We start from the raw sequence: 26,148 nt of genomic DNA, 5'->3' as shown, positions 1-26,148 counted from the left end.
GCAGTAAATGGTCGCATAAACAACCAAGAACCAGAGGGTCGTTTGGGGGTATGGCTTGTGTGTTTGTAATGAGCAAAATGTAGATTATGTGGTAGGGATTTAATATGAAAGATGATATTTAACAAAAGTAGTTAGTTAAGGGGAACTTTTGGTGCCCATTAAACTTCATGCCTTTCCTCTTAAATACAATATATTGCAATAATTTCAATTCCACATTAAGAGCGAATTTTTTGTCATTAAAAGGTTAAAGCAATACGTTTAAATTAATAGTTTCATTAGTAAAAATGGCAAACTACTACCAAGCACCATGCGTCTCCATTCAGATACAGAACAGATACTGGGCGCCTCCATTCAAAAATGACCAGGCGCCTCCATCGAAGGAGCCTGCAAATGTCCTTAATAATTATTATTATTTGATGAATTATTGGAATTTATTACTGTACTAGGATAGCATTTTTTGAAATAATGTGAGGAAATTATATGTCCTACTGCAATGTGTAATTAAAATGGATGGAAATCACTCTAAATTATTTTAAAGTGTTAAATAAGAAAAAAATCAAACAATTGCTTATATACCGCAACAAAACCACCGATATTTGTATTGCGGTGCGATTACTGCTCCAATCTGGTGGTGGTGGATGTAGCCATTAATCGAACGGTAGGTGTAGCCACTGAATAATTCCACGGCCATAATGAATTATGGCTAGCGGTGTGTGATGATGAGCAGGATGATGATATATGGCCGGCAATGCATCATGCATTACGGGAGCTGATAGTAAGGCAGGTAGGAAGCACAGTAGCGTATTCAATATCAATCTGTTTTTGCTAGGAAAAAACGATGAGTGAACTTTAAGTGATATATCTTTTTTTTTTCGCTATATTTGTGGCTCCCACTCTCCATAAACAATTTCGAATGTTTCTCAACAAAACCCCACCACCACCTTCTGTAACTCTGTGTTTTGTAGTATCTTGTTTTTTTTTTTATTATTTTCAATAAATATACATTCCTCATTATTTTGTCCCGAGTATCTAGGCAGGGTAGAGTTTGTGCTGGAAAAGAATGCTTTCTATCTTCTTATCACACTACCCCCCAGCACGCCATACCGGGAGCACTTGTTTAACGTGCATCATAGTTTTGTGTGTATTTTCTCTCTTCCTATCTCTCTCTCTCTTTCTCACTTTACATATACATATCTATCTTCTATATACGCACTACGCTTTCTATACAGTGAATGATTTGATAGCTTTAAAACCCGTTATGTTTAGACTAAAAGAAATAAACAAATGACTTCCTACTTATGAACTTGCGTGCATGTGTGTGTGTGTGTGTGTGTCTAACAGCCACACACATACACATGTACGCTTCGTTTGCTTTGCCTCTTTGCTGCTCTGCACTGCTCGTCCCATAGGCGGGTCGGTTTTGGTTGAATATTTCACTTGTGTTTTCTCCTCTATTTGTTTCTTCTCTATCCTTTTTTCTTCATTTGCTGTGTGCTGTTTTGTGGGCCTTAACATACGACATTCAGTGATTCTTTTTAACTTCTCCAAACATCTTTTCTAAGATAACACGCACACACACAGCATTTTTTGTTTGTTTGATTCTTAACAATTCCTTTCCGGAAATGGGTTTTGTTTTTCATTTCATTTTTTTGTCTTCTCTTAATGGTTCATAAAGTTGTAAATATATTTTCACATATTTCTTTCAAACACACACACACACACATAACACAGCAGCACACCGCACATACAGGCACGCCTGAACTTTTGTCCATTTTTCAGTTAGTGATAGGTGTGACGGTACTGAGATTCATGCCGCACAAGGCAATCATTATCGCTACAAACGTCAATTTACAGGTCTCTATATGTGTGTTGTGGCTTTGTTTTGTTTTTTTCCTTCATAACATATACATTTTGTTGCACTCTTTTGTGTGTGCACTTTCGTTGTAAAATTGATTACAAGAGCTGAAAAGCCACACACACACTACATTATTCTGCTTCGCTAATTGTACGGTAACTTTATCGTGCGCTTTATGGTTAAAAACCCGTTGCTATGATACAAATACATTCGCAATCACACACACACATACAGACACAGAGGGATATGCTTTTAGGCGCACAGAGCGCACTTTGCACTACGGTTAACCTAGCGAGTAGAAGTATTGTAAACAAATAATCACACATACACGTACATACATACATACATACATACATACATACCGTTAAGCTCACGTTCAATTGTTTAGCCCCGCTGTGTGTTTGACTGTGTGCGTGCGCAATCCTTTTATTTTGTTTTGCTGTTGTATGTGTGTGTGTGCGTGTGTTTTTCCTCTTCTTCTTTTTCTTCTTATGCCAAAAATCTTCGTACACTGTTACACTGTTTGTTTAAAGTACATTTTGCACAAAAATAAAACACCGAACGAACGAACGGCTATGCTGTGCTGTGGTGTGCGATTGTTGCGAACGGTCTGCGGTAATAACAACCAACATACATACAAACATACACTTACACAGACACTCAGTCACATACATACACGTACAGAGATACCGATTATGGGTGGGGAGGGGATGGGGGGTACAGAGTACAAGAGGAGTAATCGGCGATGGCGGTAATCAGCTTCTATAGCCTTTTTTCGCGCATTACTCTCACCTCAAACAACAAGAACAACAACAATATCATCAACTTACACAGGTAAAGTGAATGATGTCACTACCCTGACTTCCTAACCTTCTCTTTAGGGAAGGGTTAGGGGGGACTTTGGACACAGCTTTACGTTAAATGTCCCTCCGACCGAATTATAAAGCACACCGCAAGGATACAAACACTGAGAATGCTTTTTTTCACATTCATTCGCCCGTACATACACACACACACACACATACCCTAAATGGCCACCGAAACGAAGAAGTGGAGAGAGGGAGTCAGGACACCAGCCCGCCTCTCGCCCCAAACAATCGGAGGCAGAAAGACAAATGACAAACATTCTTAATTGATTAACTTCTATTTTCACAGCCTAGTTGTGTTTTTCTCTCTCTCTCTCTCTCTCTCTCTCTGTTCCTTTCTCTTCTCTCTTTTTCTCTTTTGTTTTCCCTTCCTTTTGTTTGCTTTTCAATAAGCGATTCTCTCTTCTTCACTTCTTTCTTTTACGTATTCACACAAACAACTTTCCCCATTCATCCTTTTACGGGTTTTCTTCTATGAAATCTCTTCCCCATTACACATTTCCCCCCTTGTTTATTCAATCATTGCCATTCTGTGCTGCCTAGATTGAAATCGTGAGGCAGGCGCACGTAGCTGAGAACGTTTTTGCTCACCCTGCTCAGCACACAGTGTGCCATGGGCAAGCCACATTAAATTATTCAAGTGGAAAATACAGCAAACAAGAATGTGGAACAAGTCCACATGGGTGAGTTACCATAATCCCTTCTCACACACACACACAGTCGTCCTTTTTTACAATTAAAACGGGTTCCTCCTTTCCATACACTCACACACACTCACACGCACACAGCACAGGTCTGTCTGTTTTATGCTTATTACACTTGTTTCGCTTTTTTGTTTTGTTTTGCAAAACGCAAATGGCACTCAGATTACAATCAGGCTACAAAATACATGAGGAAATTAATTACAAAAAACGCTCTTACTCGCACACACACACACACTCACAAACAAACAAAATTAAAACTTTTAAAACATAAAATAACCCCCCTCCCTTATCCCCTCCCCCTCCTTGCTCTAACGATACGTAACTGCCCCGTAAAATTGCCCCACTCCCGTCTGTTTGTTTTGGTAAGCCAGTTTCTAAAACGTACTTGTGTGTGCCCCTCTCTCTTTCTCTCTCTTTCTTTCTCTCTCTTTCTCACTGGCGGGATGGAATCGAAGTGCAGTGGAACGCGCCTCAAACCATGCTCTCCTTCTCGGGCGTTGGCTGTAGCTCCCCGAACCCGGTCACACCGCCGACACCGACCGGCAGGACGCCCACCTTGCGCAGGGAGCTGTCGCTCGACTTGAAGCCGTTCCCGTGGATGAACCCAACCAGCCAGGATTTGAGCGAGCTGCGCGTGAGCGACTTCTTGCTGCAGCTGTCCTCGTCCGGCACGCCGACGTGCTCGAGCGAGTACCACCGCTTGCTGCTGCTGTTGTTCGTGTACAGCCCCGGGCAGTGGTGCTCGTGCTCCTGCGGCGTGGTGAGTGAGGTTTGTCGCGTCAGCAGCGGGCAAGTCGCCTGCTCCTCCGCCGCCCCATTGCCGATCGACCCGTTGCAGTTGTTGTTGTGCAGATACTTGTGGTGGTGGTGGTGGTGGTGATGGTGGTGGTGCTGTGTCTCGCCGTGACTGTTGGGCGGTTTGGCGTTACCATGGCCCGACCCACTCAACCGTTGCAGGTGCTGATCGTCCTCCAGCCGCACCGTGCTGTCGGCGATCGATTCGTGGCTGATGGTGGAGACGGCGGGCGGCACTGGCACGAATGACTGTGAGCCGGTGCGGGACGGTGCGGCGATCGTTTTCGCCAGCCGGGGCACCCGCTTGGTCAGCGCGTCCAACCGTTTGCGGCGCGGCTCGAGCGTCACGGGAAAGGGATCGAGCGAGCGGCTCTCGCGAAGTAGCGCCGCCTCGGGCGATCGGCCCCCATTGGCGGCCATACTGCTGCACAGCTGCTTGTAATCGTCGGCGGACGTGATCGAGCGCAGCTTGTGGCTTAACCGTCGGCCGGGGCTGTTTGTGCCGAACAGCGCGCGCTTCAGGTTGTCGCTCGAAGCGATTTTACTCCCGAGTGTGGGGGCGTTGGGGGCCGTCGGTCCCATCGGTCGCTGGTCGAGCGTACACTGCGAGTAACCGTCCTCCCCGTCGTCCATCAGTGCGATCGAACCCTCGCGATAGACCGCATCGAGTCGATGGCGGGGCGGCGGCGATGAATCAGCCCGCATCATCGGCACCATCGGGCCGAACATCGAGCCCTGCAGGCTGTAGCTGCTCTCGTGGTCCGCCCCTCCACCGACCCGATGCGCGCAGGACTGGCGCCTGCTGCCCGGCATGTAGCTGCCCATGCCGCTCACCGTCGTGATCATACCACCGCCCGGCAGCCCGATAATGCTCGGATGGCGCGAATCGTACGTCATCTTGGGGCTGCGACGCGGCCGACAGAACAGTGGCGGTGGCAGATCGCGCACATCGACCGGGATCTTCTGGATCGCTTGCTCGGTGGCCGCCTCCAGCCAGTACGTCATCACCTCGCCCTTGCCCTTCATCGCGATCAGACCACGCTCCACGATCACGTACCCGCCGAGCGTGTCCAGCGCGTCCTTGCACTGCTGGGAGATGTGAATCTTCAGCGCCTCCCCGTTCGACTCCATGCGCGAGGCCGTATTGACAGTGTCGCCGAACAGACAGTAGCGGGGCATGGTCAACCCGACTACGCCCGCCACCACCGGTCCCGTGTGTATGCCGATGCGCAGCTTCAGCGTTTCGTTCGGCCGGTGAGCGATCCGGTGGCTCCGGACGGCCTGCAGCAGCTCCAGTGCCATCGAGGCGATCTCACCGACATGCCGGTTTCCGTTCGTTATTGGCAACCCAGACACCTGCCGAGAAAGAGAGAGGTTTTAGTGGCAACGCTAAAGGCGGGTGGACCGACCGGAATACCTACCACCATGTACGCGTCGCCGATCGTTTCCACCTTGTACACGTCGTACCCCTTGATGATGCGATCGAACACCGTGTACAGATCGTTCAGGAAGTTGACGACCTGCAGCGGCGTACTCTCGGCCGACATCGCTGTAAAACCAACAATGTCGCTGAAGTAGATCGTCACCGAGTCGTACGACACCGGCTCGACGCCGAGCCCTTTGGTCAGCTTCTCCGCCACCGGCTGGGGCAGCATCCGGTGCAGCAGATCCTCCGTCTTGCGCTTCTCCTCGCAGAGCAGGCGCGTCCGGTCCTGCACGATCTCCTCGAGATTGTTCGCGTACTTCTCCATCATCTCCATCATCTGGTCCATGATGTTTTTCGATTTGCCGCCGCGCATGCGCTTCAATCGATTCCTGGAGTTGCGAGAGTGCGTGGATCGAGAAGAGCGAAAGAGAAGGAGAGAGAGAGAGATTGTTATTACGTTGTGATCAGTTGAAGAATAGCTTTCACACAAAAAGAGCGACCTTCCTGGTGATCAGAATAGCCACTCGGTAGCGTGAGATAATTCTGAATGAATGAGATAGAAATGCGTCTAAAATCATTAGCCTACTCTCTAGAGTCATATAATCGACTTATCGAAGTCTAGACCTATAATCAGCTTTGAAACTCATAAATCATTCACATGAGTTCCTATTTGAAGCAATGAGTTAAATTGCTAAGCTCTAGAATGAGTTATTCCTCTTTCGCATGAGTTATCTCACTATGAGGTAGTCAGTGGTCGTCCTGGAGCTTGAAACAACTCATTCTAGCTCAACTCTCTGTGAGTCATCAACTAGCCAGAATCGAGTGTTCACTCATTTAATAACTCACTGTGATGGAGCTATTGAACGAGTTATTTAACCCAAGAACAATTGAACTCTGCAATGAGCTAGTGGTTGGTGCGAAGAGTTGAATCACTCATCAAGATTTAACTCTTCAGAGAGCTTTGTAACTCACCAAAGCTCATTGTGAGAACCAGCATCCGGGACTGAGAGTTGGTTAACTCTTTGGAATTTAAATCTCAAAACAGTTATTTTACTCACTGGAAGTTCCTAACCGGCGCAATGAGTGAAACCCCAAATGAGATTAAGTAAGCTGTTCCTAACACAAATTCGACTCATTCCTGCATTCTGACTCAGCATGCAGCTCACCACTCACTTACCTAATGTTGGGAAAATCTGGCCGCAGGTCTGCATTCTCGTCCCAGCAGTCGCGTATGCAGTTGATCACATAGTCGGACACGTTCTCGTTCTCGATGACGCTCTCGATGTCGGGCCGGAACGGATCCTTGCCCGGTTCGGGCAGCGCCTTCACCCGATCGATGATCTCCTTCGGCTCGAGCTCGGTGTACCCGAACGGGCCCCGCCGGCCAATGATTTCGAACAGGATGATCGCGAACGCGTACACATCTCCCTTCTGCGTGCCGTACACGCTTGGTTGGCGCAGCAGCTCCGGTGACTTCCAAAACAGATCTGTAAAAAAGGTGAAGAGAATTGCGTTCAGTATCGCTAGAAGGAACAGGTGTGAATCAAGGAAAGGAGGAGGTGTGACTCACTTCGGTAGTGCTGATGTTCGCCGATCGACTCGTTCTCCGCACAGTGGCGCAGATCGTGCAGGCCAAAGTCCGTCACCTGCAGCATCCAGCGCGACGTCACGACGCAGTTCGACGATTTCAAGTTACCGTGATAGTTTAAAGCTGAACTGTGAATGTAGATCATTGCCTGAAGAACGGGCAGCGCAAGCGAAAAACTCCCATTAGCGAGAAAAGAACCTCAACAGCAAACTCCGAACCGAAACGGACAAACGCCAACTTCACTCACCTTAATTAAATCATGCACCAGTGATGCAATAAATAAATCATCTAGCTTGATATCCTCGTTCTCGATGATATCGTACAGGCTTCCCTTGGCACAATAATCAGTGACTAGTAATATCCGCATCGGCTCCACGCAAGCCCCGATGAAGCTATTGATGTTATCGTGCCGCAGGTCGCGCAGCAGCCGCATCTCCTTCATGATTTCGCGCGAGATGTCCTTGCGGCGGGAAAACTTTAGCTCCTTGATGCGCACCACCACGCTGCGGAAGCGGGCGGTCGGCGTGAACACCTGGTTCGAGCACCGCGACCCGAACGACTGGGCACTGGCCAGGCTGAGCTGTTGGTGGGGGAAGAGAGAGAGAGAGAGAGAAGGAGAAAGAGATGAGAATGATGGGTACAAATAAATGAGGGAAAAAACTTGGTCGGCGTCCGTCGGTTGGAGAGCGGTTTCGGTGGTGAAGTTTACGAGTTTGACCAACACCGGAATCGCTTCGTACGCTTCCACGCGCACAAACTGTACTGCAATCGGTGAGCTGAGGCTTTAAAGCTTTTCCCAACGGTTCATGCGAATGCAATTACGGTGATGGCAAATGGTTAAAGCGGACGAATTCCAGTGGTTGCCGATTGGCGAAATGGATGGATAAGTAAATTGCATTATCCTGAAGGATAACATTTAATCCGATTACTTCGAAACCAATCCAAGATCTATGTATACTTGTGAAGCTAGGTTAGTGGAGGCTTCTTGAAGCATTCCAATAAATCGAACCTGAAGAGGACTTTCAAGTCATTTAGAACACGTTAGAGTGTTTTAAAGCTCTACCCTTTTCCCTGAATTAGGCACCACTGTATTTAGACACCACATTTGCTTAAAGCAAAGGTAAAAGATAGCATGAAATAGAACATTTCGTTCATAAAAATAACAATAAAATTAAGTTAAATATACCAAATATTGAGGAGCATATATGCGTTCAAGTTTGATCCTAAGCTCTACACAGGTTAAGGAGACTGTGTGATGCGTTACCGCACAGAGAGCATTGTTGCGCACAAAAAAAAACAAAGCAAAACAAAATTTCCATTAAACCGTTTACATCCCTCCCACAATGCTCCCACCCACCCGGCAGCATCCGGCACAATGAGAAACAAAACCCTACCTTGCTCGGCGAGGATACGATTTCCGTGTTGAAGTAGCCCTTGATGTCGCCCGGATCGATCTTCCACAGCAGGCCCTCGATTTCGAGCTCGATTTTCCACTTGCGATAGATGCTCATCGTGATGACGCCGGCACAGAACAGGATGAGGGCCAGGACGCCCGCCACCACCATCGACATGATGTGGGTGTCGTCTTTCATGCAGTGCTCGTTCATGAAACCGCACGACGGCTCATCCATCGGCCGGTCCGACCCGGGCCAGTCGATCGCGTTGCCCACCTTGGACAGTTTAAACTCCTGCAATGATGGACGTGTGTGTGTGTGTGTGTGTGTGGTTAGTTATTGTGTGTGTGTGTGTGTGTGTGTGTGTGTGTGTGTGTGTGTGGTTAGTTATTGTGAAAGAGAGCCGGTATTTAAATTGATCCCTGTTCAAGCGTGTGAGCGTGTGTGGCCAAAGAAAAAAGAACGATCTGTTCCCTTTATCTGACGAAACAAGAGCAGCACAATTGAAAGACAAAATCCTCCCTTCTCGCAACGACAAAAAAAGAAGACAACTCCTCACAGTGAATATCCTGCTTCGCATTATGCTCTTTCCCTGGAACTACGAAATCAAATCGATCTGATTCTCTGAGAAAGCGCCTTTTTCATCATCTCCTGCTGCTCCCCTTTCCATAACACAATGTCCTGCGCTTGATTGCACGTGATAGAATGGAACAATCGGAAGCTTAACTACTACCCCTTGGGGGGAGGGCCAGCGGGGATGCCGCATCGGGGGGAAGGGGACCTGTCCTGACCGTGGCAACCGTGGAGTCATAACAATGCAAAGCTCGTTACCGGCCAACCAGTTCCAACCGGATCAACGCAGCGGGGCCTGATGCCGCCAGAGCGCGGAGTGGTTAAAATAATTGATAATCCTTCAGGAGTCGTTGCACAAAATCCCAATCCCATTGTACGCCGGCTGGGTGTGCGAGCGTGGGTTATGAAGGTTGTCCAGCAGCTCTGACTCGCTGATTTACATTTCGGTGGCGGTGCGACATCCGTGCGATTGGTTGTTTCCTCGTTCCTTACTCAACTTTGTTCGCGGTGTCACTTTGTGTTCGTTCGCGGGAGTTAGTCAACTTGCTGCCCGAGCTGAAATTGAGTACATAGTCACGCTGCTGATTGAGTGTATTGAGCATCCTTCTGTTTGTGGCTCTGTGTTCGCAGTGTTTTCCCGCGCGGGCACGGCAACGATGGTGAATCAATGCCACACTGCAGACAGTGTAACAAACTCCGAACTCCCGATTGGATGGGCAAGGGAGTAACAAAAATACAGATACATTGACTTGAGAGTTGCTCAGATCTTCATTGCGCTGTGCTTAGAGCAATGTGGATGAGTGTTGTACACAACAGTGTTGTGTTCATTACAATATGCCACTTTTAATTAGTCACCCACCCCTAGGCACCTACCCAAGGGCACTAAATTCATTCTCGTAATTTCACTGCCAGTCCGGTTCATTGAGGAAACTGTTCGTTTGAACTGCGGTTTGTTGGGTGTACAAATAAGTTCGTGATAACTTTGATGCATTATGTTGCCTTTTTTTTGATAATCTAATGATTTACAGTATTGGGAGTGTATGCAATGAACAATGTTATCACACATCAAAATACACCAACAACTTTTTAACTTTCAACCTCACAATCTTTAATAACTTGCATCTGTAGAACTCTATCGAAGAACATGTCAATTACTTAACACCTGGAATAGATGTTCTAAACGCTTGACCAACTAAGCTAGTAAATTGATACAGCAATTTGTAGCGGTCTAGTGGAACACACAACATTGTGTAAAAAGTCTAAAGGATTTAAAACAATTTACAATCTCCATCCTTCTCTTAAATCCTTCGAGCAGAACAACGCTTTAACAAGCCCCCCGTTCATCATCGTGCTCGAATGTCAGCAATAGATCCTGCATATATATTGTAAATCAAATAACACATCTCTGACTGGTATATCCCTCTCGTTGCTTATTCTCTCTCTCGCTCTCTCCCTCTCTCGTCCTATCTCCCTCACTCTATACGAGCTAGCTAGCACCACAAAATCTACAAAACCAATTCGTATTTTAATGAATCCTTCACTTCGCAAATAATTCGGATTATTTTCCGGTACACTGTGTTTGGTTGGCTTGGACCGTGCTTTCGACACGAATCCCACAAAACCCCTTCTCCCTTCTTCCCCCCTTACTGCTCACACACACCGTCTCCCTAACCCACCCGTTTGTTAAAACAAATACGGAAACAATCACGACTCACTCACTGGAATTTCATCGTTTCGGTGCTGGTTCGTGTCGTTGAGGTGCTGCGGTTGCCGCATCTGGAAGTGCGCGACCGGCCGCATCTGGAACTCGCAGGAAAAGTTCGCCTCCTCGTAGAACTCCCGCTTGAGGGCGAGCACCGAAAAGTTACCCTCCGAGTCGCCGTAGTCGTCGATTTTAATCGTCGCACCGGCAACGCCTGCATGGTGAGAGAAATGGACGAAACGAAAAAAAAAAATGCCCCCGGCCGGGGAAAATGGAAATGTGAATATGTTCGCACCATTCGCGCAATATGTTTCGGGGCGATGGCTTTTTTGTGTGTTTGCGTGTGTTGCAGTGGCAGCTACACACTACTATACTCACTGTGGTACGTTCGGTTGTTGATGATGGTTTGTATGATCTTGGTACCGTTGCTGGCCACGTCCCGGATCACGTCGCTCGTCAGCGGCCGGTGCTGCTGCTCCTCCTTCAGCAGCTTGTCCAGGGCCCAGGCGTACAGCTTCACCGAATCGTACAGATAGGCGGCATAGATCGACACGTACTGACGTGATTGTAAACCGGAATATGCGAAACCGAGGAATGCAAAGGAACAAAACAAAGCGATGGTTAAAAAAAAACAGCCGACTCAATCCAAGTGTGCGAACCGAAATGAAAGAGAAAACTCCACTACATTGGATTGGAAAGGGGGAGTGAGATGGAAACAATAGTCTTCCACTGAAACGATTGCCAAGGATTGCTTTGATGGTAGTGAAAAAGGAATGTTTGCTGTTTAAAAAGCAAGAGGCGCATTTTTTTTTTGCTCGCGCCCGAAGCTATGCAATGCTTCCCTTTTAATCGTGGTATTGAAGGTTCTGCGCGACCTTTTTACCTACCGAAGGCATTAAGAACAAAACGTGTGTGCTGTACAAAGGCACATTTGAAATGAAACATCAAAAATGAAAGAATCTTCCTCATAAAAAAAAGCTAACAACAAAGTGACGAACGCAAAATTAGAACCTTTTTGAAAGTTTGACGACGAGCGCGGGCAGAACATGAATACGGGCGCTCAAAGTAACAAAAGGGGCTCGCTTACCTTTACGAACTGATGAAAGAGCGACGGCTGCTTGAAGAAGAACGGCTCCTTCTGCGTGTACTCGCGCACCTTGTGCGTGAACGCTTCGAACGTGGGCAGCGGTTCGGAGGCGACGACCACCAGCAAGCTTTTGCTGCGCCGCTCAAAGTCCCCCGGCAGGTCCATGCAGTTCTTCACGTTCGGTGGCTTCTCGACGCGCCACAGATACTTGTTCGACAGTCTGTGGGAGGGGGTGTGGGAGCGAAACAAAAAGTGATTTAGAAGTAATGTTTTATATTGGAGTTTTTGGAGCTAAAAGTGGCTAAAACGTGGGTTTCAGATATAACTCCTCAAGTTGTGTAATTAGAAACTATCATAACTTGACTACCATTATCAACTCTCAGTTCTGTGGAAATGTGTACTAAATAGCTTATAACCTACACCATTATAGCTTCAAGTCAAACTCAAGTCTCAAGTCTGCTCGAGTCTGCACAGAGCTGAACATATTGACCGGCCAATGAAACAAACACTGCTCATTTGAAGTCCTTTTTCTCGAGTTGGAAGCAGAAACCGGAGACGTCATTCGAAAGAAAAGTTCTAAATTTTACCACGCCAAACTAGGAAAGCACTCAAAAGAAACGAACAAGAACTGTCCTTGAATGTACCGCTACCATCTTCTAGCAGTTTGGGATAGGAAAAAATAGAAAATCGAACTTTATTTTCCGGGGAAAACTTTCTCTCAAACTACCATATTCAATTTTGCTACCGTTGCTACCAATGTTGCTGGGAGAATGTGGCCTCCTTGCACCTGTATCTGTATCTTTTCCATCGCGCAAAACCATCCCACTTGGCGTTAGAGATGGGGCACACAGGCAGCTCGCTTACTTACTTCGGCGAATAAGTCATCATGTCGGCGGATATGACCAGGTATTCGCCCTTCGCAAACAGCTGCATCCCGTCCATGGTGGCCATCATGTCAACGAGCTGGTTGCTGTTCCCGAGAAACACGTAGATGCGCGTCCTGTTCATCGTTTTCTGTATGACCTGCGGTTGTGGGTATGGCGCCCCAGATGGCCAAGCAGAGGGCAAGCAAAAAAAGAAGAAGAAAAAACGGAAAAGCGTACGTTGAAACACGAGAGCTGATCAGGAAACACGGTGCCGCAACACATACGAGTACATTAAAACGCGCAAACCACACACATCGTTAATGGTGAGCAACGGGATGAACGATAGAAGGAGTGACATGGTTTAGCATTAGTGCATTATTAGTGGATGGGATGGATTTCAAAAGAAAGCAGCTTAAATAATGGAAAGTGATACTTTAAACACGGTCCTATTAAGAGCGGATGAGTGTAAAATGGATGAGAGGGATGCTTTCATCTGTTGCACGCTTACACATGTCCCGGGCAGAATATGGGATATTAGGGTTTATCTATCTATTATCTACCAAGAATTAGTTTAATTTAACTACTGCAATTTCGATTGGAATACATTGTTCAACTTTCAAAGTCTCAATCAACAATGGTTTGATGGTTTAGTTGGCAACAGTTCCGTTGAACGAACGAGCAAAACCCTCCAAAGCCGTACCCAACCGTACTCAAACTAAACTGCGCCCCACGTCCAGGCCAGACGTCCTGACACGAGGGAGCTACATGTTCCAAAATCAGCGTACAACAGAGTGTAAAGCATTCGTCCATGGGTATGTGCAATGATGAAAATGGGGACGGGGATGATGGGTACAACACGACGGCCAAAGCACCAACAACAACGCCACAGCGCCACTGCGCTTAGACAACATTTAATTATTTATTGTAATAATATAATACCGTGTACCAATATCCACTACGGCAGCAGTCCATATCGTCCTGGCAGCACTTGTAGTTGTCGAACACCATCTCGACGTGGTTGACGGACAGGTTGTTGTTTTTGGCCTGCGTTTCCAGCGAGGTGGCCACGTTCTTCCACAGCTGCTCGTGGATGATCGAAAACTTCCGCCAGCCGTAGTACGTCAGCAGCGAGATGATGGATTTGGTAACCTGAAATAGACAAGCAGAGAGAGGGAGAGAAAGAGAGAGAGAGAGAGAGAGAGAGAGGGATAAGACGGAAAGCGTTAGCAAAACTGTAACAAATTCGGGCAATTTGAGCGGTTGCTAGCTGGCTGAAAGGTAGTTTTCGGCGCGCATATTTCCCCCTTCACCGTAATATGCGTTGCGTTTTGTGCTGTAAATGATATTTAATTTATGTTTGCGAGAAGAAAGAGCTGCGCATCGAGAAAGGGGTCTTTGAAATTGAAATGTCACTAGCGTTGAATCACATCAAACGAACTACTGACTCGGACAGGGAGCATCCTCTGGAGGGAGAGAGAGAGTAACATTCCAACATCGGCAGCCTCAAGAGTTCATGTACAAGATGAAGAAAAGTGTAGCTTTTTATTCATTTTTTGCTTTCGGAAAGGATAGCACACAGATCGAGCACAGCGTGTATTGGAATCTTTCATCTTTCAAATGTCACCTGCAGCTGAGCTTAAGTGGCACAGCAACGAGGTAAGGAGGCAAATAGAGTGACAGTTTCAAATACATGGCCAATGTACGAGTCAATTTGAAGTGTTTCACTGATTTAAAAGAGGGAACGGACATTTTCAAATTAGTAAATGAAATTATAGAGCATATTTTCAGAGGATACGAGTCAGAAAAGGTTTAGAAAAAACATGTTTCCAAGTCCTGCAGCCTCGCAATCGTGCTTGTATATTGGTGCCATGACCAGGATTAAAGGATTAAAGGATCAATATATTGTAAGCATTTCTACGTTTAAAAAAAACACCTTTCCATAAAACAACTTCCATGTCGAAACCACTTCACCTCTTTTCAGGCATATGTTCTGCCTGAAGTCTCTGGTATTTCATTGATGCAGCACGAGCGCCACATAATCGGCGCAAGAAATTTGATTCCCCAAGCATTTAAGCGCGCGTGTGCCGCGCCGCCGGATCGTCGGTACGGCACAACGTGACGCGGCCAGGCGGTGTAATAATTCACTTTGGAGTCAATTTTCCATTCATTCAGAAGCCGAAGCAGCCGAACAAACCAAAATCAAAAAAAGAAAGAATAAAAACAAGCTCGGTTCTTTTGCTCCGGTGCAAAAACTGCTCCATCAGTACTTCCGATCGGTGCTGCAAAAATAAATTACCCGTCTGAGCGCTGAGGGACTCGAGTGTCATGTGTCAGCTTTCCTGACACCTTCAGCTCAGCTTCGGCAGACACACACACACACACACATGCACACTCAATCCGGAAGTGATAAGCGTCACCCAAGAGAGGCAAATTTTCTGTAGTGTTTGCTTTTTTTTTGGGTTTGTTGCTTTTGCACATCTCAGCAGGCGAATGCACAACATTATGTTTAGAGGACACGCTTCGGAAGAACATTCCGCTGACCGTGGGGTATCGCTGGAATCGTGTACGCCACTTTTACGCACCGTGCTTGCGTATGAATGCGCAATCCAACAGGTGGCGTGTGGGGTGCGCGCGTTTTTTTTGTGTTCGTCCTCTTTTTGCTTTGCTAAATTGTCAGCGAAATTGAACGCCTTTACTCCAATTTGGTCCGCGCGGGGCAAATGTGAGTCAACTGCTCGGCTCAACCGCCGCCCGTAAAGGTAATTGGAAGACTTGGAAGAAGAGCACGGAAGAGATCCGGGACTGGCACCGCCATGTGCCGTACGCGTAGAACGTAATTATATTTTCTTTTGCTGTGCTTGTTCCGGTTTATAGCGTTTCTTTCATTTTTTGCTTGCTTTACTTTCGATTTGACGATTGACAAAATCGATCAATATGCTAAGCACACACGCTTCCGTTTGATTTTGGGGGATTTTGTGTGTGTGTGAGTGCATTTGCCTTATTTTCGGAGCTATTTCAGGAGAATGAAATGTGAACGAAAATCAAATTTTAATGATGATATCGCAGACGAAGAGGGAAATCGCTCCTTTTTATTATTTTTGCTTGAATGCTGTATTGCCGTCCTGTTAACTAATTTCCTGCCATAACACACTCCGTTTAATAAGAGCTATTTATTTAGGACAACCTTTTGAATTGTGCCATCCAAAACGGAAGCTTTGATGTTGCTCTTTGGCAAGGGGAAATGGGTAATACTGGAAGAATACTGAATAAAGCACATCCTTTTAATGAAACAAATAAAGCAGCTCACTTTCACATATTTCTCTAATCGGTAACATGTTTGTATACACAGAAAGGAAGTGAGGGATAGAGCATACAATTTGTCACTAGCACTCCCCGTGGGGGGTGGGGGGGGGGGGTGTAGGGCAATGGAACAGAACACAAACACACAAACATACCTGAGTATCGGGTGGCTCGGTGCGGGCGAAGGTAGGAATTGGTGAGCTACGCTGCAGCTCGGAACATCTCTGCAAATAGAACAAAATCAACACCACAAGCTTTAAACTCGTAATCGGATTCAGGTTTAAGGTGTAGTTTGGAGCCCATGGGTGGGGGGAAATTAGGGGGGGGGTGGCTCATTTTTTTGCGGAGTTTTTAGTTTTTAGTGCGCAGTTTGTTGTACGATACGATGAATATAAACCATAGAATTGCTCAAGATTTAATCCTATTTTGTGTTGGATTTTGCATTCCACCTATCATACATAATAACTATCTGCTATACAATATATTAAATTATCAAAGTGTTCATTATTAAGCTGTTTAAGTACTAGTACTAATATAACCTTTTCCTGTGGCGGTTTATATACAGTGACGGCCACCGAAAGTCGGACACCTCAAATTTTCACCATTAATCTGACTTTGCGGCACCCTGGACAGTTTCCTAGACCTTTTATCGGAATTTTTTTTTTCACCTATCGTTGGAGACACTCTTTAGCTGTGTCTCTGGCAAAAATCAGATCGATATTGTTTAAAATCTCGTAACACCATGCATAAATGTGATATAAGGTAAAACATTTTTGTCTTCATTTCATAGCTAAACGACTACGTAGAATGGCAATATTGGCCTATATGATTCATAAATTATGTAAAATCAGTTACTAAAGGTCCATTTACTAGTTCTGATGGTCATCCAGGGTGCCACAAATTCAGATAATAGGTGAAAATATGAGGTGTCCGACTTTGAATGGGCGCCACTGTATGATTTAATATTTTTACTATTTATCCACCATCCACCAGAATAACAAACAAATTGCTAGAAAATGTATAAAATGTCACATTGCCCCTCTTCCTAATTAAACGGCAACCTTTCCCCCATTAAATACGGATCGATGGCTATCTAAAGATCACCGTGCCGCTATCGATGTCATACAGTCGCCCTGTTGGCCCAACGCGGAACGATGATGTTTGCTATTGTAGAGTTAATTAGCAATCATCAATTACCATAATACCGAATGCCTTCCATGCCTTCCGTCCACCGAGGCCAAGTGTTCGCCCGGGCGAGTAAACAAACCCCCGAAGCTCGATCGAACACCCCAAGAATGCTTATAATTATGCAGGATGGAGCATCTTGCACCGAGCCCGAGCCCCTGCCCTTATGAAGCAACTCATCTTTTCTGCATTTATCATTTGCCTGCCTTCCTGCTTCTCCTTCTCCCAGCAGCAATCCACTCCTTTGACGCATCGGATGTCATCGGGTGTTGGAGCGAGGGAGACTTGGAATGCATCACAAGCATACAAACAACTGGACAGTAGCAGCAGCAAGGGCAGCAACAGCAGTACCCAACCAGTGGGTGTTATTTTTAGCGCTACATTATTCATTTTCGTGCGACACTTTTGCACACATTGTTCTTGGTGCTTGGGGCGGCACACAGCAGGTCAACACATCTAGCACACACACACATACACACAAACAGAGTGTTGTAACAAGAGGCATCGCAACGTGGTGCAGGGCGTCAACGTCCACTAACAAGCCGAAAGGTCGAATCCATCGCTTTCCATCTCCCATTATCGCGCGCTGTAATCGCTGCTGCAGGGCTGATGGAACGTAACGGGCAACGGTCAAATGGTTTGATTATTGATAAGAAAACATCGGCTGATTGAAGACGCGCGGCTCTTGGGAAGGAACGAACAAGATGGCACGAAACACTAAGTGAATGGTTTGATTGCAATTCTGGGGCAATGGTTTCTGGTGTCTGAATACTACCGCTAGAGTGTCTAATTCGTGTGCATTCTTCTATGTTTCTAAGAAAGGCTCCTATTACTCCTCGATAACATAGAATTGCAATACTCACATACGAGATCATTGGTATGTCGCGGCTCTGCGAAACGATCGCCTCGGTCTGGCAGGTACCTTCCGGGCCGAAGAACGCCGCCACCCCGTCGCAGATCATCTCGGTGATGACACGTGTCGCGACGACGGTTTCGCCGCGCGTATCGTTCCACCGTAGCGCGAGCGTCACGTTCGGCAGCAGCTCCGGATCGTTGTTGATCTCGTCGAGCGCCATCGTGAGCGCGCCCGAGATGGTGAGGCCCTGCTTCTCGATCAGATCACCCTTGACCGCGGTCAGATAGCCGAGGGTCAGCACCGTCCGATTGTTGCGGAACTTCTGGTGCGGCGAGTTCTCCGGCATCTTCGTAATGTACGAGCCGGATGAGTGTGTCTGCTGCTGTTGCGGCGGCTGCGACTGCTGCTGCTGCTGCTGGTGCTGATGCTGCTGGTTCGTTGATTGATGCTGCAGCAGCAGTGACTGAGGTTGATACGGGTCATGATAGAAGGGAAGGGCGGCCGAGGCAGACGCTTCGGGCGTGCTCGAACTGCCGGTACCACCGCCGGAACCGCTCGGCGTGAGACTGCCGCCACCGATGCCATTCGGGCCGGGCACTAGGGCGACCGCGGCCGGCACATGACCGAACGCCACCGAGAGCAGTGCAAGCAGTAGGACGGGCCAACGCGTCATGGCCCCCTCGAATGGGGCCGATCAGCGCGACTCCAACCGATTTCGAACACCGGCTGTGGAAGAGAAAGACACAGAAGCGTTAGAATTAATGTGAAGTTTGCCATAAAATTGAAGATAAATAGCATTTTAGGGAGCTTAAAGTACAGCTTATCTAACATCATCCCCTTTAAGATTCCTCTACCCATAACACTTTCAATCCATCACACCGGTAGCGCATAGCTTCATCATAACTTTTCCAGCACATTCCCATGTCACAAAGTTCAGCGCCTGCTGCCAACATCAAGTAGAGCGTAATCTGTGCCCGCTACGCTACTTTCCAACTAATGCTAAACCCACTGATGAGGTTGAGCTGTATCCCACGGTTTCCCCTCAGGAGGATTTAGCAGAACAGGGTACGAGCTCGAACTCGAATCCTTTGCTTCAGCATGCTCACTCTATAATACGCAAATGTAATCACCTGCGCACGGAGCAATCGCTCACTCATGCATCTAATTATGTTAGGCTGCTTAGTAATCACTACCGAACCACTAGTTAATGGGTTTTGACGAGTGGCGTGGAGTGGCGGAACACGGTAAACCCGAAACCACACTACAGGACACAACCGTTCGGTCTCGAAAGAGGGGGCGCACTTAATTAATCAGCTTCACATTTCAGCACGTGATGGTGCAGCTGCTGGGTGGATAAGTTTGCATACACATGGCAATGCAATATTCTGACAAAAATTCGATGCCATCCTTTACTTCAATTACACAGCAAACGAACTTCGTAGTTGTCCAGAATTGTTGGAAAAGTACAAATTGTGTGACAAGGAATAGTTTTAACATGATTTAGAGCAAGCAATGTTACCTTAAATGGTGCTGATAGACTTATCATGCAGCAGGATTTGGTTCGCACTGCACTGTATAACTCTCTCGCACAACTAATTTCCCTTCCCTCTCGTTAACACACTCAACTCTTTATTGTTCCTCGCACGGCGGCCCGGCACGATGCGCCACAAATGGATGGAACGTGCAAATACGGTTGGCGTCTGATCACATCGAGATTCACAGTGACCGGTTCACACACACACGGCCACCTCCACCAGGTTGGCACTTGTTGCTCAGCTGAACGGGAACCCACCAGTTTACCATACCACATTTCGCTGCACACACACGGTGACTGGTCGTCACGTGCCGGGTGTGTGCCGGATTATTCGATCAAATGTCGTACCGTGGCGCTTGTGAGTGGAGGGGATCGGGAAGCAGCGATAGGAGGGTAACCGGAGCAAATAGTAAAAGTAGTGCTTTATGCTATCACGTGGCCAGCACACTCCAGCTGCCTGCCGGTACGTAATGATGTCCACAATCGGTTCGGTGAAGGGGTTTTGATCCCCCGAAAACGAAGTACACACTCACTGACACTCGACCGATTGTTTTGTGTGATTAAACGTGTGTACGGGGTGAGATTTTAACAAGACTAATTGATAAGAAACTGTGCTATTTAGGAACATTATTATTCACAGTGTTTATTCATTTTAAACCGTCGATTTACCAATGTTTAAGTGCACTAAACTCACATCATTACAATTAATAATTACCTCGAAACATTTAACACCATTTTACGCAGTCAGTTCTTGGCTTTAATCGAAGCTTTTGATTTTCCATTGCACATTTGACAGGTAATTTAAACATTCAATTAAAATGCTGGTTCGAGAAGCGAGAAACCGAAATTGAAGGAGCGGAAAGTAGATTGAAATGTACACTGTTTTCTTAACGACCAGTATTAAGTTTAATTATTAAAACCAACCGAAAAGTGATCTTCAAACACTTGTTAAACCATCCAATCGACCATTATTCTTATACGATTTTCGCACACCTTTCAAAGTTTGTAATTAAAGCTTTGGAAACTCTAGCAAACCACAAAAGATTCGTAGACCAATTCCACGAATAATCCTTCCTTAAAACTCCAATCAAAAGTTTTGAGGGACGTCTGGCCACATCGCCTACACCTTACCACTTTTAACAGCAGCTGAGAGCTGTTATCGTTTTTTTTTTTGCTTTAATCCATTTTGAAACTCATCTTTTCAAATTCCCAGAACTCGTTTGGGGTGATGTAAATATAACTTTTTTTTTTATTGGTATTGCTTGTTTAGTAAATAAAGGGCACGAGGAAGAAACAACAACAACAACAAGCGGTTGATTTGTTACTTGATCCCCGATTACAGCTAAGCGCTTTGCAAGTAATGACACGGACGCAAAGATAAACACTCGCTCTCTGGTCTTGGTTGCTTGGTTGTTTAATCCACTTTGGAAGTTTCCCATTTCCCGTGCCCAAAAAGCGATCCTTTGGAATGTGTATTTCCTCCTCGAGTGCTGACCACGCAGACGAGCACTGACGAACGCTTACTAATAATTAATGATGGGTTCAATTACATGCGAGATACGATTATGTAAATTTGTTGCCGTTAAACGAATACCAGTACGACACAGCCGCGGCGGATTATCTGCCTTTTTTGCCAAACACGCGGTGGCGAGAATTGTGGAGGCACTTTTACGAAAGTATGTGGGCCGACGTATGTTTGTCGATTGTGGAGGTGGAGTGTTTGTACTACAACTTAAAAGTAATACACGCTCAGAAGCGGTATCCTTGCTGCTATTGCTCCGTACCAGCCTTCAGGCTTCAGAAGTTGATATAAACTGGAAAAAACACACCATCGCTCTGTAGGGTATCAGGCTTCAGAGGGTTGAAAATATGTTTCCAAAATACTTTCCCATGCTCAGATGGAAAAACAAACACAGTTAACAAGACTTTTTTTTGCGCATTGCAAAATATTTCCACCTAGAAGTTTGTGCTGATCGAAAAATGCCCACAACCACGTGGCCCAACAGCAAACAAAAGATTGCAATTGGATTGGAAGCTTAATTATTCAACTGCTGCTCGCACGCGGCGGAATAATGTTATTTTAGCTGATCAAATATTGTCCAGGCCAAATCGGTTTCACTGTCCCATGGGCGGACCACGTTTAAAATAACAAACAACATCAAGGAAACGTTGCTTTCCACCGCCGAACAGTGGAGAGAGCGTTGTAACGCGCGTTTGTTACACCTTCCTACGCCACGCACACACACACACACACACACACACGGACCCTTCGCCACTCTTTTCTTCTCTTTCTTTCCTGCTGCTGTGGAACAACATTTCACCACCACCACCGAGAGCACGGACGTCCCGCGGGCGAAACCTTGACCTCGCGTTCGCGCCCGTGCGCCATTGGTGCGCAGAGCTTTCGCACGTAACGGTGATTAACGGGCGTGTGCGAGGGGTCGACCCTGACTAATGGGCAAAACCTGAACCCGAACCCGGCTTTATCGAATTTCGGCATTTGTTCCGGGGTGACATTTTCCGTAAACCCATTTGAGACCGTTTGAGTTTTTCAGTGAGTGAGCGGAGTTGGGGATGAGCTTTCTGTTTGTTTAAGCTTCGTATTTTTTTTTTTTGGTTGGGGGGCGAAAAGTCTGGTGTTGGAGCACCTGGTCACCTTGGTTACGGTGCGAGTGATATTGAAGCCAATTTTGTGCGTTGTTTGCGCTGAACGAACTTGCTGTTTGCTGTTTGGTCAGTTCGTTGGAAATGGGGAAAAGGGGACACATTTATTTGGGCGTGATTTTATAACTTTTCCGAACAAAACGCATAGAACAGGTGAAAGTAATTAAGTTTTGCACTTTTTCGATGATAGCTACACTTCAGTAACTGAATGAATGAATTTAAGACAAATAAGGATATATTTTACAATATTTTTTCAAACTATCCTGTATATTATTTCATAAATTATCCATTGCACTAGAATAAAATCTTCAAGAAATTAAATACCTCTCCATGCACCCACAAATAAGCACAGCACTGTACACAGCCAGCAGGCGGTGCCTGGTTTCGGTGCGGCATACCAAACAACGGCAACGACCACCACCATCACCACGGTCACCGCGCCAATGATGATCGTTGCCGTGACCACGAAAATACACCGAACCGAATATCATCAATGACCACTAAAATTCGAAACACGCTGGAAGCTGCCGGTGTGGATGCTTGTCTTTTGAGTCCCGCTCCCTCGGTCCCAGGAAGAGAAGACGGCGAAGGTCCTCGGGCGAAAGGTGCGTACAACCCCGCTAGACGACGATGGGTGACGACAAACGGACGACAGACAAAAGCGCAAAACCGGATTGGTAAAAATAACATTTAGCGTTTCGTGGTGCACGTTTTGCGACGGGACGGGAGAGTGGGGGGGGGGGGGGGTTAACCCAAAATTGAGGTTTCGTTGGCCTGTCGCAAGAGAGCGCACGGGTGAGCGCATATGCCTTCCCGTTTGCGCTGTCTTTGTTTACTACATTCGTATGGGATTTTGGGATTTTATGGGGATATGATTGAATTTTGGCGATTTTTTTCCGATTGAAAGCGCATACACGTTGACTTTGTTGTGTAATCGATGATGAGAAAATTAAATAATTTATATTACTATATTGATGATCATTTATCCACTGAAAAATTAAATGTGGATGTTTAATTTCTTGCCATCACCCAACCATAATAGCAACATTCATCAACAACGATATAAATCACTGTAATTAAAGTTTAAGCACCAAAAGTCCCATTTGATTCGAAAATTGCTCCACATCATCTATCATTAAATCTGAATTTGAGGATGATTTAGAAGCTTTTGTCAGAGCCCCTCTCCATTCTTGTAATAAATTACACCTAGAACGTCATTAGGTGTAATTATAAACAGTTCTCTGGCTACCCGGCCGGTTTGACGTCACCCGGCGTCTCACGATCGGTTGATGTGAAAGCGTTCGCCTTTTTTAATTTGATTTTGATTTGAGCATGTTTATCGTTTTCTCTTCTCTTTCTCTTTCTCTCTCTCTCTTTTTTTATTTTCTTTCCCAAATGTGTATTTTATCCCCCTTTTTGTACACATTACACAATCCACTCCCATCGCGCTTCCATTCTTCAAGAGCGTGGCATTTTTTGTTTGTTTTTTTTTGTCTTTGAACATCAAAAATTCTTCCACGAACCACACATCAATCACCCGCGCCCCATTGGTGCTTTTGAGGCCGTGCGCGCGCGACTTTATGCTAATACAATGGGAGGGGTAGGGGTATGTCGTCCCATCGCAGACACGGTGCGCACCACTTTCCAAGCAACATCCTTGTTGATTGTATTTTTTTTTTTTAGTTATCATAGGGTCAGTCCACACGGGGCCCGGCCGTGCTTTTGACAAATTCCACTCACGCACAAACACTACCGCCACAGTGGATCGTATTGTTTGGTGCGCGGCAGATCCGTTTGCGGTTGTGCTGCTGGCTGTGTCCGGCAGTGTCGTTGACAGGAATATGAAATGAAGCTGCCGTACAGCGGGCGTACACGTTGGCGCTAAAAATATCGGCCATGTCGTTTCCATCGAGCTCGTTGTCATTTTGCCGCATTGTGCCGTTTTTTTTCCTACCGCGCTGTTTGTACCCATTTCAATTACAGCTGTACAAGCAAACAAGGTTTGGAGTGGTTTGGAGAAGGGTTACGACCTGTTTTCGATTTCACAGCAAAAGAAGAATAGTTCAAAAAGATTCATTGACAGAAATTTATACAAAAGAGATGAAAAAACTGCACATTTTTCATGTGTTTTCAACCTCAAAGGGCAAGTCGTTGAAGTCGCCCATATCAAAAACCAAAACCCTTATTACAGGTGCACCCTCTCGGAGAGTTCACTGCCACTGTCTGCCAGTGTGTGTGTGTGTGTTCCACAAAACACTCGTGGCAATCTCCAAAATCCACACCAACCATGGCCGCCAGGGAGGCCACACAACAAAAGCCCTCCCATCATCGCCAAACGTTAATCATCCGGACACGACCGCCGATGACACACGAGGAGGAGGATCGTCGACGCTGCTGCTGCTGCTGCTGCTGCTGCTGGGGATGATATATTGTAAATCGGCCGCTCCAGCAACAGGTCCGTTCAGCCGAACCAACCAAACCCTCATCATTCAACTCTACGATGCTACGACGGACGGACTGGAATGTACAGGGGAGGACACAACCCGTACACACACACAGACACTACGCCTCGACACAGTATCAGTAAATAAATAAATATTATTTTCCGTTCTAAAAATAGCTCCACCGTGGTACCGAAACCGCGCGCGCGGTCGTGACTACCGGATCAACCGGTTGCAAAGGCTCGCCACAGCAGCAGCAGCATGATGGATGGAACGAGATCGACGTACCCGGCATGTGTACGGAGGGGAGCCCAGTTTGTATCTGTGTGTGTGTGTCTCTCTCTCTCTCTCTCTCTCTCTCTCTCTCTCTCTCTCTCTCTCTCTCTCTCTCTCTCTCGTTCCAGTTGCCGTACTCAAACCAGCCTCTGTGGTGGCTGAGCGATCGTGTTAAGGTTTCCTCTTTCATCGTTCTTTCCTTCTTTTTGTTGTTGTGGTTTGTGTTGCGGTGTTGGGGATTGTGGTTCCGTTTCAACCGATGTCGCGCCGATAGTGTTACAAAAACATACTCCAGTAACCACTAAACGGCGCTCGGCTGGAAAACAGCTTGCGCTTTAGAGTGAATTCAATTTAATCGTTTAAACAAAACAAAAGTGAAACATTCGACTCTAAATGATGAAATTGTGTTTCAGTGTTAAAATCAGAATATGATTAGAGGTCATTAAATGAACCTAAGCATCTTGATCTTGATGAGAGCCAGCACGTTAATTCGTCACCATATGGCGCCAATATCAATTTAGGGAAACCAGTCGAAAAAAAACCATTATAATAGAATTGAATTATCCTCGCAAGCATCTAAAAGCTTCCTCCAATCTACGTAGGCTAATCGTTTCGTATTTGAACATACTTTGCGGCTTCTTTTATACGCTAATTAATCATTCAATGCTACAAGCGGACCCATGGTGTCGTGCGAAACTGTCGAGCAGCCACAACAAACGGTATTGGTTCAATTCTCTTCCTAAGCTGTGATGTGATGTTTCTTTTCCGGACAAATATCGAAATGATTGTTAATACTGTGAAGCGTGTTTTTAATAATAGGAAACACGTGCTTTAATGATTGTTTGTTTTTTGGACATTCGGTAAAAGAGCTCTCCCTGATCCAACCCTACTTTGTTGTGTATATCTTCCACTTCCTTATACACAGCACGCGCGAAAAGCGATTAAACATTATGACCAATAAACAACACCCATATTAAAATCACAATAAACCTCTCCCGCCCCTATTGTTATTATCCATCCGGAACGGAGAGTGCGG

General features: G+C 46.2%; 1 protein-coding gene across 8 annotated transcripts in view; it reads right to left on the bottom strand.

Moving 5' to 3' along the window:
• Nucleotides 1-1,798: 1,798 nt before the first annotated feature.
• The window catches only part of LOC121598270 (receptor-type guanylate cyclase Gyc76C-like), a 54,284-nt gene continuing 29,934 nt past the window's right edge, over nt 1,799-26,148 (bottom strand). For 7 of the 8 annotated variants that reach the window (XM_041924869.1, XM_041924872.1, XM_041924870.1 and 4 more), the window contains exons 3-15: nt 18,205-18,923; nt 16,312-16,380; nt 13,796-14,005; nt 12,859-13,013; nt 11,991-12,210; nt 11,282-11,459; nt 10,921-11,117; nt 8,629-8,922; nt 7,482-7,814; nt 7,217-7,382; nt 6,824-7,133; nt 5,642-6,035; nt 1,799-5,576 (exon numbers count right to left, since the gene is read on the bottom strand). In XM_041924869.1, coding sequence (XP_041780803.1) covers nt 3,897-5,576; nt 5,642-6,035; nt 6,824-7,133; nt 7,217-7,382; nt 7,482-7,814; nt 8,629-8,922; nt 10,921-11,117; nt 11,282-11,459; nt 11,991-12,210; nt 12,859-13,013; nt 13,796-14,005; nt 16,312-16,380; nt 18,205-18,870 — 4,872 coding nt within the window. In that variant the 5' untranslated portion in view covers nt 18,871-18,923 and the 3' untranslated portion in view covers nt 1,799-3,896. Of the gene's footprint in view, nt 5,577-5,641; nt 6,036-6,823; nt 7,134-7,216; nt 7,383-7,481; nt 7,815-8,628; nt 8,923-10,920; nt 11,118-11,281; nt 11,460-11,990; nt 12,211-12,858; nt 13,014-13,795; nt 14,006-16,311; nt 16,381-18,204; nt 18,924-26,148 lie in introns of those variants that run through there. The other variant, XM_041924873.1, reaches the window with a different exon arrangement.

This window comes from Anopheles merus, chromosome 3L (genome assembly GCF_017562075.2).
Source record: "Anopheles merus strain MAF chromosome 3L, AmerM5.1, whole genome shotgun sequence".
Lineage (NCBI taxonomy): Eukaryota > Metazoa > Arthropoda > Insecta > Diptera > Culicidae > Anopheles > Anopheles merus.
The sequence above is the reverse complement of the archived record's forward strand: the minus strand, read 5'-3'. Positions and strand labels throughout refer to the sequence as shown.